At 38.5% G+C, this 13,653-nt stretch overlaps 1 protein-coding gene across 1 annotated transcript in view; it reads left to right on the top strand.

The window, feature by feature from the left end:
• Positions 1-12,666, top strand: part of LOC144597985 (zinc finger protein GLIS1-like) — a 148,160-nt gene extending 135,494 nt beyond the window's left edge. Inside the window, exons 8-10 of the mRNA XM_078407850.1 lie at positions 456-634; positions 5,266-5,436; positions 11,901-12,666. Coding sequence (XP_078263976.1) covers positions 456-634; positions 5,266-5,436; positions 11,901-12,037 — 487 coding nt within the window. The 3' untranslated portion in view covers positions 12,038-12,666. The remainder of the gene's footprint in view (positions 1-455; positions 635-5,265; positions 5,437-11,900) is intronic.
• Positions 12,667-13,653: the final 987 nt, after the last annotated feature.

Raw genomic sequence — 13,653 nt, 5'->3', positions numbered from 1 at the left:
CCAGCGGTCTGATAAGCAACATGAGGATTTCACCAAAAAACTTAAGAGAACGTAGAGTAACATATTATCTACTATCTAAGATGTTGGATACATGTGAACTATTATTTTTTAAATCTAGCATATTTTAAATGCTTCACTGTAGGTCATGCTACCCTTCATGGATTTCTTTTTAAAATGTGCAATGTGTTTGAAATTGAATATAGGTTTTATTTTTTCCTAAATGCACTTAAAGTGCAGCATGCCTGCTAAAATAGCTTCAATCACCAACCCCTGAAAAAGAATTGAAAAATTGGGTGCATTGCAAATCAGGTGCGTGATGAGTAATGTTCTGATCTGTGCTCACCAACAGAGAGATTCTATACTGTTGGTGGTGCTTTGGGAAAACCAAGCTAATTACTGGCATTTTAAGTACAAATGCTCTTCTGACTTCCTAAAAATGGAATATTTCCTTGCAGGGATGGACCAGTTGTTCTTCCTTTCTCTACTCTAGTCAATCCAAGGAAAATGGTCGCCCCAGCATTGCTGCAGAAACATGGTTCTCACTCACCTCAGCCATCCAACAACCAACTCAACAGAGGGCACCATAAATCGTACCCAGTCTTTCAAAGCCAACTGATGCAACCCATTCAAGCAGGTACTTCGAAGTATTTACTTTGGGAAATTATTGCATACGCAAGAAACATGAAACATAAAATTGCACCATCTACAAGCAGTAAATGTTCAGTAAAGTAAACCAAAATGATCCTGAATAACATTTTTAAGAAGTTTCCTTTTGCTGCCAGACATTTAATAGTCACAGATTATAGGATTTATATTGTTTCAATTATTTATGACATTTTCCAGGGTCTGGTGACGTCCCAGATGGGAACAGTTGCTTTTCACAGTCATGAAACTAAGGTGCTTATGCATCAACGCGTTCATAGTTGCCCACAGAATATTCACAGAATTGGTAAGAGGAGACCTTTCCCTCTTAGTTTAGTTTAGTTTAGAAACATAGAAAGTAGGTGCAGGAGGAGGCCATTTGGCCCTTCGACCCAGCACCGCTATAGTTTAGAGATACAGTGTGGAAAAACGGCCCTTTGGCCTACTGAGTCCGTGCTGACCAGCGATCACCCGTACACTAGTTCTATCCTTTATGCAGGGATAGGATATGCTCGATCTCGGTCATTAGCAGTAGCCCAGATGATTACAGGCATATGGCAAGACAGAATAAGTAGTATTTCCAATATTCAGTTGCTTGTAGCGTGAATGAAGCCCAACAAAAGTTAACACATTCACCTTCAAGCTAAAGTAACATTATGATAAGTAAAAGATTTAAGAATAATCCTCTCCTCCCATTCTCTTACTTTTAGTTCAAAATTACTATTAAAATTAGTGTTTATTTTAATGCCACCAGCGGAAATGACTTACCAGCCCATTATAAAATAAAAACCCAATAGTTGGAAATGGTTTCATATCATATCATATCATATATATACAGCCGGAGTTTCTTATACATTCTATACGGAAGATCTTTGGAAAGAACTTACTGATAGTTGGGAATGGGGAAAAAGAACGAAGAGTTGAGCCCTGAATTCACTTCACTAATTACTGATGGTATTTCCTTGCGCACCATTAAATTACAGGGTTGTCATTCAAGTCTCAAATATTGTTCATTGAAATGTTAAGGAAATTTTCAGCTAATCAACCACTAATTATCTACCGGCAGTTTAGCCAATGAAACTGTCGGTATGTAAAGAATTAATTTAAAAGTAATGTCCAATAACATGGAAAAGATTAAAATAAACTTTAAAATCTATCCAAGCATGTGGATGATAATTATAAATTACAAGTGACTATTCAAAGACTTGATTGTAATAATGATCTTTATATCAAATAAATGATTGTGGTTCCAACGGTACTGCCACTGTGGTTTGTGTTATGTGTGTATGTGTACTATTCTATATAAAGCGTACTATTCATGAGTATGTCTGTTGTGTGGTCCCATGTTTATATATATTATTTTCATTTTCTCTTCAGTGATACTGACATTTTCTGTGATATGGTTTCATATTTGGGGATAGCTACAGGATATCTACTTTGAATGGCCTAATACACAGTTCTGAATAAGTGAAAATTGTTTCCATCTATTTATTCTAAAGATATTGCCTGGGGCAGAGATGGTCAATTGATGAATTTGGAAGTAGGTAGCCATAGTTTCGAGAGGACATGAGATGAGAAGTACAGGTCATAGTCTGACTCTTTAAAAGTGTTCACTATTTTAGTTTAGTTTAGAGATACAGCATGGAAACAGGCCCTTCGGCCCACCGAGTCCATGCTGACCAGCAATCACCCTGTACTTGAGCATGATCCTAAACACTAGGAACAATTTACAGAAGCCTATACATCTTTGGAATGTGGAAGGAAACCGGAGTACCCGAAGAAAACGATGCAGTCACAGGGAGAACATACAAACTCTGTACAGACAACACCCGTAGTCAGGATTGAACTCGGGTCTCTGGCGCTGTAAGGCAGCAACTCTGCTGCTGGGCCACTATGCCACCTCTCTGGGTCATATTTGACTTCAAGATAGCTAAGGACCATATTTCTGCCACAGAATCTCTTATGAGCAACAAAGGGACCTTGGAGATCAAATACACCAATCACTAAAAGCTCCATCGCAGGTTGACAAGAGAAATAAATCAAGTATTAGGGATATAAAATTGAAATGGAGTGAAGTTATATTAAATCTATAATAAACCTTGGTTATGTCACACTTAAGAGTATAGCATACATGTCTGGTTACCATATTAATAGAGGAAATTTAAAAAAATAGATTGTGCAGAGATTACGAGGTTTATATTAGAAGTATCAGAAAAGGATGAACAGTTTAGAATTCCTTTCTATTGAGAAAAGACAGAGGAGTAATCCAATTGAGGAGTTTAAAATGATAAAGATTTTTGATGGATCAGATGCAGAAAGAACATTTTTAGTGGGGTGTAGCTTAAATAGAAGCCATTACTATGTTAGTTATCAAGAAATTCACTAGGAAAATCATAGAAAAATCTTCCAACCAAAAACTGATGGGAATAAAGAAAGTAGAGAGCAGTTGAAGTGAATCAAGTAGATGGTTCACTATTATTGTCATGTGTTCCGAGATGCACTGAAAAGCAGTTTTGTGTGTTCTCCAGCTAAATCATCCATACATGATTGCATTCAAACCATACATGAGTAAAACAGGGAGTGCAAAAAGAGAAAGGAAACCGTGTGCTGAGTGTTACAGCTACAGAGAAAGTTCAGATAAAAACATTTGCAAGGACACAAAAATACTTAGATGGGGAAAGATGAGACGAAGTGGAGCATTAATGCCCATATGATTGTGTGGATCAAATGCCATACTTTGCCTGTAGAGCTACAGCTGGTAGAGATGCTGCTTCACAGCGCCAGAGACCCAGGATTGATCCTGACCGTCTGTGTGGAGTTTGCATGTTCTTCCTGTGACCTCGTGGGTTTCCTCTGAGTGGTCTGGTTTCCTCCCGCATCCTAAAGACGTGTAGGTTTGCAGGATAATTGGCCCCGGTAAATTGCCCCTTGTGTGTATAGGGAGTGGATGTGAAAGTGGGATAACAAAGAATTAGTGTGAACAGGTGATCAATGGTTGGCTTGGACTGAAGGGCCTGTTTCCATGTTGTTTTTTTAAACTAAACCAAAATATTATGAATGATTCTTTTTAAGAATGTACGAGGACATTTTCAGTTGGTTTTTAAAAGAGAGGCACAGAAGCGGAGTAATTGTGCACTGTTTATGATGGTACTTGCATATTTTAGAATCAAACAAGTGATAACATAGCTGTTTGTGCAGAATGTAGAAAATCTAGGTGGGGAGGGGGGGGGGGGGGGGGAGTGGGGTGGTGCTCGAGACTAGCATTGGAGCAGTGCAGAGATTGAAGCATTGCAAGGCTAGCAGAGATACCAAGGAATGAGGGTTTGGATGGATGTGAAATCTTGGCCAAGAGGTATTAAATTAGGGAATTGCTCCATTGGGTGATAAAGTCTTGGATGTACTCATATTTAAGGGAGGTATAGGTTAAAATAAGCAGAGTGCAAATCTCAAAGTCACAAAGGTAAGAATGACAATTTCAGAAAAAATCTAGCAGGAGCAGAAGTAGCTGAAAAGGTCATTCTGTTGAGAAGATTCTCTTGTTGTTGTTGGAGTCTTGACAGATAGAATTTAAACCCGACAAGTGTGAGAATGCATTTTGGAAAATCAAATAGGAATAGGACAAATATAGTGCATGGCAGGGCAGTAAGGAATGTAAATGAATATGGAGACCTTGGTGGTCCAAGACTCTTGTTCCCTGAAATTGGTGAGTGATTGATATCTGGAAAACACCGCCAGAGGTAGTGGTGGATATCGATTCCATTATTCTTACTCGGAGGCATAAATACAGATTTTTAACTTGGTAAGGTAAAGAATGATACAAACCTAATGTTGGCAAATGGGATTAGTATAGATAGGCAAAATGGTCAGCATGGATGTGGTGAGTCTGAGGACCCATTCCTGCACTGCACATCTCCATGACTAACATGAGATTAGAATCTTGACTAAATTTATCCCAATTTTATGGCTGCAATTGAATTAATTAGTGTCAGTTCTCTCAATATTTTGTCAGAGAACACTAAATGGTAGACAAGCAGTGTGAAAAAATGGAGCAGTGTGAAGGGGTCAAGAATTGTGCTGGAGAAATGAATCCAAGTTTGTACATAAGGAGTCATACTTCTGTGGATAATGTTAGGGTAGAGTGAAGGTGGGAAACAAGAGGGGTTGAGGTACAATAACAACATTTTAAAAGACACTTGGACTGGTAAATGGGTAAGAAAGGTTTTAAGGGGTATTGGCCAATGCGAGCAAATGGGGCTAGATTAGGTGGGGTATCTTGGTCGACATGGACTAGTTGGGCCAGAGGACTTATTTTTGTGTTGTGTGACTATAACTGAGAATCGATTATTTGGAGATCTAAGAGGTGATGGTGCAGGGGTGGGAAGAGCATTCCAAGGGGAATAAGAGTATAAATTCTGCATATTTTTCCATTATACTCCAGGAGGATCCCATTATTCTGCCCATCTTCCTTTCCCCAGTTCTAAACCATTTTTAATATTGTTACTCTATCGTTCATGATTTGTTATATCAAGAAAAATAACATTTTAAATTTAGATTTCATAAGCACAAGTTGTTTTTGTAATCATAGACATTAATCACAACGTGACCACTGGTGTTTATTTTCAGGTTACCAAGGAAGCTTTCATGCCATGCAGCACACCTCCCAGTACAGTGACTCATTTAGAACAATGGAACAAACTACTATTCACAATTCCCTTTCAGCAGACAGTTCACACTGCCCTAGTCCAGCTCGGCATAATGGCTACCATTCACGTGTTGCACATGCAAGTCTATCAGGTAAACAGAGTGGGGCAGATTTCTGTACACATTGTTAAGATTAATGTGTTACTTCTTTGTTTTTCTTCTACATGTTTCAATGAATATGATTTTGCATAAATGTATAATAACTAATACTATGACTTTCACATAGAGTACCAAAAAGCACATCATAGCTTGGTATACAATATGTCATTTCATTAAGCATTTTGTGATACCTAAGATTACCTTACCTTTAGTCAAGCTGGAAACCATTTTCAGTTTGACATTTGTTTGGTTAAGACGAGATTACAGGATGTCTTTCTTTGAACATGTTTGGACAGATTTTACTGCCTACGGAGACTGATTGGCAGCCACTTGCAGTTTTTATAATGTTTGAAAGGTATTGAAGTATTAGCGACAAGTTGGGCTTGTAACTTCTGGCCAAATAGGGCAACTTTACAACATTTGAAGCACAGCAATAATAAGTTATGTATGATAACCTGGAAATAAACTTTTGAATATTAACACTCAAAAACATGTCACCTGTATCTGAAATTGCTGAACCATATCCATTAAATTTTGGCAGCAAAATTTAGCATGTATTGGGGAACAAAGGAGATTACCTTAAGTTGGAAAATGCACATAGAAAGGAAAATGGCAAAATTATGGATTAGTTGTCCAGGAATGAGGTTGAAAGAAACCTAAGTCTAACAGGAATATATCGAGTGACTGTAAGCGCACGGTAGCGCAGTGGTAGAGTTGCTGCTTTACAGCGAATGCAGCGCCGAAGACTCAGGTTCGATCCTGACTACAGGTGCTGCACTGTAAGGAGTTTGTACGTTCTCCCCGTGACCTGCGTGGGTTTTCTCCGAGATCTTCGGTTTCCTCCCACACTCCAAAGACGTACAGGTATGTGGGTTAATTGGCTGGGTAAATGTAAAAAATTGTCCCTAGTGGGTGTAGGATAGTGTTAATGTGCGGGGATCGTTGGGCGGCACGGACTTGGTGGACCGAAAAGGCCTGTTTCCGGCTATATATATATGATATGATATGATATGATGATAAGCCATCAATTTATAAACATTGTAAGGATGCTAAAAGGCATTTTGAAAGATAATGTGTGGCATGGTGGCGCAGTGGTAGAGTTGCTGCCTTACAGCGCCATAGACCCAGGTTCGATCTTTATGGTGCTGTCTGTACGGAGTTTGTATGTTCTCCCCGTGACCGGCGAGGGTTTTCTCAGGAAGCTCCAGTTTCCACCCACACTCCAAAGATGTTGAGGTTTGTAGGCTAATTGGCTTGGTATAATTGTAAATTGTCACAAATGTGTGTAGGATAGCATTATTGTGCAGGGATCACTGGTTGGCGCAGACCTGGTGCGGCTGAAGGGTCTGTTTCCGCGCTGTATCTCTAAATTAAAATAAAAAGTCCTGGTAAGAATAATCAACAATACTAAACAAGGAAGTATTGCAGAAATTCGAATGGGGTAAGAATAACTAGTAGTGTCAGGAAGACAGCACAGGAAGGCACCCTTCCCACCCCCTCCCCAGGTACTTTTCCCTGCAACCGCAAGAGATGCAACACCTGTCCCTTTACCTTCCCTCCTCGACTCCATCCAAGCACCCAAACAGTCTTTCCAGGTGAGGCAGAGGTTCACCTGCAGCTCCTCCAACCTCATCTATTGTATCCGCTGAGTCCAAACACAGGCTTGACGATTGTTTCGCTCAACTCCTTCGCTCAGTCCGCCTTAACCAACCTGATCTCCCGGTGGCTCAGCACTTCAACTCCCCCTCCCACTCCCAGTTTGACATTTCTATCATGGGCCTCCTCCATTGTCATAGTGAGCCCCTGCACAAATTGGAGGAACAGCATCTCATATTTCGCTTGGGCAGTTTACACCCCAGCGGTATGAACATTGACCTCTCTAACTTCAGATAGTTCCTCTGTTCCTCTCTTTCCCCTCCCCCTTCCCAGTTCTCTCATTGTCTTCCTGTCTCCAACTATATCCTATCTTTGTCCCGCCCCCTCCCGACATCGATCTGAAGAAGGGTCTCGACCCGAAACGTCACCCATTTCTTCTCTCCTGAGATGCTGCCTGACCCGCTGAGTTACTCCAGCATTTTGTGTCTACCTTCGATTTGAACCAGTATCTGCAATTATTTTTCTACAGCACAGGAAGGCAGTGCTCTAACAAATAGGATCCAGATAATTAAAAATAGCTACGTCAAAGGACCATAGTATAAAACAATATTAAAAAAAACAAGTCTAAAGATGCTGAACGTGCACTTTTAATAACATTGTCAAATCAACAATGCAAATTGATGTACATGGGCACACAATAATTGTCACAGTAAAGACATGACAGCAGGTGACCAAGGTTGTTAGCTGAATATCCAAGGATATTTGATATTTACAAAGGGAAAGCAAAAATAAAAAGGTTTTCTCATGAAGGATGAAAACTGGGCAGTGGTGAGAAAGGACTCAGAAAATCATGAAAAATACACGCAAGTGCTGGAGTAACTCAACGAGTCAGACAGTATCACTGGAGATCATGGATAGATGATGATCAAGATTGAGAATAAGTCTTGGTGGATTTATGAAGGTCAAAAAACATTCATGGAAGTCATCTCTCATCCTTCGAACAGAAATTGGTAATGTAGGGGACAGCAAAAAAAACTGAGAGTTGAGATGCATGTAAGAAGTGCACTGCAGTAATAATGGGTGTTTTAATCTAGAAAGAGATTGGTCAAAACATGTAGAAGTAATACTGTGGAGCATAACTTCCTGGAGTTAGATTAGTATGTTGAGTAGCCAGGCTAACGCTATGGGGGTGGGTGTTTCATGTTTTACCTTGCTGAGGGTTAAAATGAAGGAAAGCAGTCTCTGGATATAGTGTAAATATTTGGCATTGAGATGAAGAAAAGTTACTTCACTTAGACGATAGTGTACCTATGGAATTCTTCAGTACGTAAGGTGGTGGACAGCAAGTTATTTCATATACTTAACAAGAGCTATATTTCTAGGCACAAAAGGCATTAAGAGGTATGGCAGAGCATGAATATAGTATTCATATAGAGGATCAACCCTGATCATACTGAATAGTGGAGACAGGTACTCTATAGGAGCCTGGAATGCCTTGCCACGGGTGGTGATGGAAACAGATATGATACAGCTTTTAAGAGACTTGTAGAGAAGCATATGTATATACACAACCTATTCTTGCTCCTATTTTTGTAAAAAATATGGGAGAATAAATTGGACACTATGATCAAACTTAACAATGTCCTTGTCAGAGTGTACCTAATTCTATTTACTGATAAATCAGAGAGATTCTAAAAGTGGAAATATTGCAGATTAGGACACAAAGCTCATTGCTAATCTCAGGGCTCCGATTTTATTTTTAACCTCATATGGTGATGGATACTTTCTCAAAATATTGTAGCACAGTGGGACTTTTCCACCGTGTTATAAACCTCTGGTTCAATAATGTACAACAAGGTGTTATGAACCTCTGGTTCAATAGTGTACAATTTGGAAAGAAATCTATAAACTTTACAAGATTTGACCAAAGTATGGCTCCACGTCCATGTCAACACAGTAAACTCTTAAATGCCCTCTGAAATGGCTGAATACAATATTCAATTGGAAGGCAACTAGGAATAGACAAATTAGGTTAAACAAGCCATTCCCGGCGGGACTGTCATATGTTGAAAGACTGGAGCGACTAGGCTTGTATACGCTGGAATTTAGAAGGATGAGAGGGGATCTTATTGAAACATATAAGATTATAAAGGGATTGGACACGTTAGAGGCAGGAACAGACATGTTCCCAGTGTTGGGGGAGTCCAGAACCAGGGGGCCACAGTTTAAGAATAAGGGGTAGGTCATTTAGAATGGAGATGAGGAAAAACTTTTTCAGTCAGAGTTGTAAATCTGTGGAATTCTCTGTCTCAGAAGGCAGTGGAGGCCAATTCTCTGGATGCTTTCAAGAGAGAGCTAGATAGAGCTCTTAAAGATAGCGGAGTCAGGGGGTATGGGGAGAGGGCAGGAATGGGGTACTGATTGTGAATGATCAGCCATGATCACATTGAATGGCAGTGCTGGCTCGAAGGGCCGAATGGCCTACTCCTACACCTATTGTCTATTGTCTAACTCACCAGAGACACTCTGGTCCTGTTATAAAAAATAGAAATGCTAACAACATTGCTGGTGGGCTCCTCTTAGAACAAAAAAACTTCCACTTCTTGTGACCATTGATAGGTACCAGCTTCAATTTTCATCAACAGTAATAGCACTCCCTGCCCCCCCCCCCCCCCCCCCCAACAACAACAAAACTTAAGGTTGGAGGCAAAATAAATAACTAAATAGTCCAGTAACTGATTATATAGAGTCATTGATTCAGAGTCTCAGAGCGTGGAAACAGGCCCTTACGCCCAACTTGCTCACACATGTCCCAACATATCCCTTCTACACTAGTCCCACATACCTGTGTTTGGCCCATATCCCTCTAAACCTGTCCTATCCATGTACCTATCTAAATGTTTCTAAATATTGAAAATACCTGCTTCACCTACCTCCTCCAGCAACTCATTCCACATACTACCACCTTTTGTGTTAAAAAAGTTACCGCTCAGTTTTCTATTAAATTTTCCCTCCATTACCTTAAACCTATGTCCTCTTGTTCATGATTCCCCTACTGTGGGCAAGAGACTCTGTGCATCTACCCAATCTATTCCTCTCATGATTTTATACACTTCTATAAGATCACCCACTCATCCTCCTGTGCTCCAAGGAATAGAACCCTTGCCTGTGCAACCTATCCCTATAGCTCAGACCCTCGCAGCATCCTCGTAAATCTTCTCTGCACCCTTTCTAGCTTCTCAACATCTTTCCTCTAACATGGTGACCAAAACTGGACACAACACAACACAACAACTGCAACATGACCTCCCAGCTTCTATACTCAGTGCCTCGACTGATGAAGGTCAATGTGCCAAAAGCCTTTATGACCACCCTATTTAACGAACCTGTACTCCTAGATCCTTCTGCTCAACAACACTCTCCAGAGCCTTAACGTTCACTGTGTAGGTTCTGCCCATTAGTTCTCCCAAAATGCAACACCTCACATTTCTCTGTATTAAATTCCATCAACCATTCCTCAGCCCACCCGCCCAACCGATCAAAATCCTGCTGCAATTTTTGACAACCAATATGTACAACATCCCTTGCCGCTTAAACCCAGCAACCAAACATAGACTGAACAGATATGTTAGTATTAGTTATCTTTCCAATGCATTCTGCTTGTGCATTGGGTTAATTTTATTACACAAACAGTACGTAATTTGTTAAAACATCTCTGATAGTGTAGCATTGATTAGATTTATGCTTCTTTCCCGAGTGTAGCTAGAAATAAATATTCAATTTTGATGTTGTTGTCAGTTACTTACAGTCCAGATTCTAATCAGAGGTTATAATTAGCAGCTTCGACCATGCCAAGATACATTATCTCTAAATTGAAATGTCCAGTGAACTGAACTACTCTACCTATTAAATGCAGTAAATTTATGCCATGCCAAGTTTAATTAAGCACTACTTTTTTTAATTTACTACCTCATTGTCTGAACTGAACAAAGTTATGTTTGTAGTTATTGGGTCATTTTAGCTTTGCTTTGTTTAACTTTCTCTCTTTACAGAAAACATTGTCAACATCTACTTCACATACTTTGTCTTTAGTTATAGCAAGATAATGTTAACTATGGACTTTTTAAATTTAGATTCAACTCTGATTTTAATTAATAAAACCCACCAACTAGTACTCTTTCCTAAACAGATAGCATCAATATATAGCAATCATGCAGCATTATTAAAATTGAAATTATTTGCAATACGGTCCTTTTACATTTAGAAATTATGTTCAAATATTCTTGTCTGGAAATATTAAGTACCTCTCTGATATGAAATAAATGGCTTTGGCAAGTCCCAGTCTGATTCCTTTGTGGTCTTCAGTCATAAATACAAAGCCAGTTTGTAAGAAAGTAATTAACAATTTCCCAGAGACTGGACTGAATACAGAAATGACTACAGTAAGATTCATTTTTCTAAGTTGACATTAACCAGGAGTGAGCAAGGTTTCCTCTGCATGCATGTGTACAAATTCATTTGTAAAAATAGTTTACACAGTGCATATACAAAATTTTAACTACTGTTCAGACATTACCAAGAGAGTAAAATTACCATTTGATAACTCCCCCTATAAACAGGCTGCACAGCAGTACCAAAAGAAATTGGTCAAAAGAATGATTCAGTTATTGATGCTTGATATAGTTCCAAGTATTGCATTTTAACATTAACATCATAAGGTTAAGTCTTATTAAACAAAAGTTATATTCACCCCACTGCCTTATCTCTGATTTGCTCACAAATCTGTTGAGGTTTTCAGCTGGCAGTGAAAATTTTGTAAAATTACTGCCATTAACAGTATACCTGTGGAATTCTGTCCATAGGGTTTGACATTGTCCCGGAATCTCAAGGCACATTCGGAGAAACACTTCGTAATGAAACAGAAGACAATGAACTCTTCCAGATCAGCACTGTTGACCGTTGTCTGAGTCAGCTGTCCTCTGTTTATACAGAGACCTGAAATCAATATCTTCCAGCTGTTTCATTATTTTTGAATCATTAACTGCCTGACATGCCTTTGCTCAAGTTATATACAAGACTAACAATGATATTGGATTATCCAAAGTATTTTATTACATTTCAACAAGCATAATCTACTGTCCAACTCCAAATGCTGATCATCCAAAGTGAAATGATTATAGGTGGGTATTATAGCAAGCACACAATCCTCATGAGCCTATGACTGCATATTAACAAAATCAGCACAGCTACCATTGTGAGTTTCATCATAATTTCTATATATTTCTTTCTGTTTATGAATAAATGACTGGAAGAAACCAAAACCTTTGACGTATGGTTAGGGTCCCTTTTAAAGCTGTCAATGTATTGTTCCAAACTGAAATGTCCAAAAAGTAACCATATCTGCATATTATTTAATGTGTGACACATTGCATTTCTGTGCTAATCTAATGAACAGGGATGCTTTAGTAATGCTAAGAACATTTAAACAAATATGAAATAATGAGAAATAACTTGTTCTGCCATGCCTTGCACCCTTCTAAACATTATCCTTCACTGTTGATGCCATTCCATCCATTCTTCCTGAGGGAATGTTTCATACTTTCAATCTACCAACTGTAATCAAACACATCCAAATGCATTTACATCCTCATGATTAAATATTGGCCTGGGATCAACATCTGTGTTTGTACATCACAAACACTCTTAATCAATCTCATAATCTACTGAGATAGATACAGCATTTCATAACCATGTTTTTAACTTGTTTATATGTAATTGTTTTAAAGGTAAACTCAGAAAAAGTTGGACATGTACAACAGGTCAACCATTATCTCAAGGATGACTTGTTATTTTAAAGTGTCGTACTGACAAAAGGTCACATAATTTTGATATTTTCCAACGTCTTAATCCTTCCATCTTTCTTTGTATCTCTAACATTTCTTTAAAATCTACATGTTTAACCAAGATTTTAGTTATACTTCAATCTTGCCTTCTTTGGCTTGATTACTCTTTCCTATATTCTAGGAAGCGCATTAACAAGTTTCGCTGCATTAAAGGTGCTACATAACATAACGTTTTTGCTGTCTTTTTCAGTGTCTGGCTTGCTGAGCATTTCTTAGGAATTTGTCTCATTTCAGATTTTCAACATTTGCAATGTTAATTTAAACAATCAACATGAAATATGTTGTTGCTATTGCACTTTTGATACTAATGCTTCAGGCATCCAGATGTGCAAACAGAGCAGCCTATTTTGTAACTGTTGTTAATCACTTTTTTTCTGGCTGTGGTCAAATGTAAAATAACATGGGTAAAAGTTTGTAAAGAATGTTACATATATAAAAATCTCAATGCCTTAAAGGTTTTCATATTTGCTCTTTTTGTACAAAATGTTCACGTCAACATAATGTACATAGCTTTTGTAACAATTTGAGTATTATTTACATTTTGCAATTTATATAACTTTTGTTGAATAGATTATTAAAAGTTGTTATTAATGGAGATACATTTGTTGACTTATTTGAAAGATTGTTGACCTGGTACTTAAAACCCAACAGCAATGCAAATTTGTTGCCAAATACTGTAGAAAATAAACGGTTTCAAACTTAATTTCGCCGC

This window comes from Rhinoraja longicauda, chromosome 11, assembly GCF_053455715.1.
Source record: "Rhinoraja longicauda isolate Sanriku21f chromosome 11, sRhiLon1.1, whole genome shotgun sequence".
NCBI lineage: Eukaryota > Metazoa > Chordata > Chondrichthyes > Rajiformes > Arhynchobatidae > Rhinoraja > Rhinoraja longicauda.
Note: the sequence above shows the minus strand (reverse complement) of the source record. Positions and strands in the feature narration are given on the sequence as shown.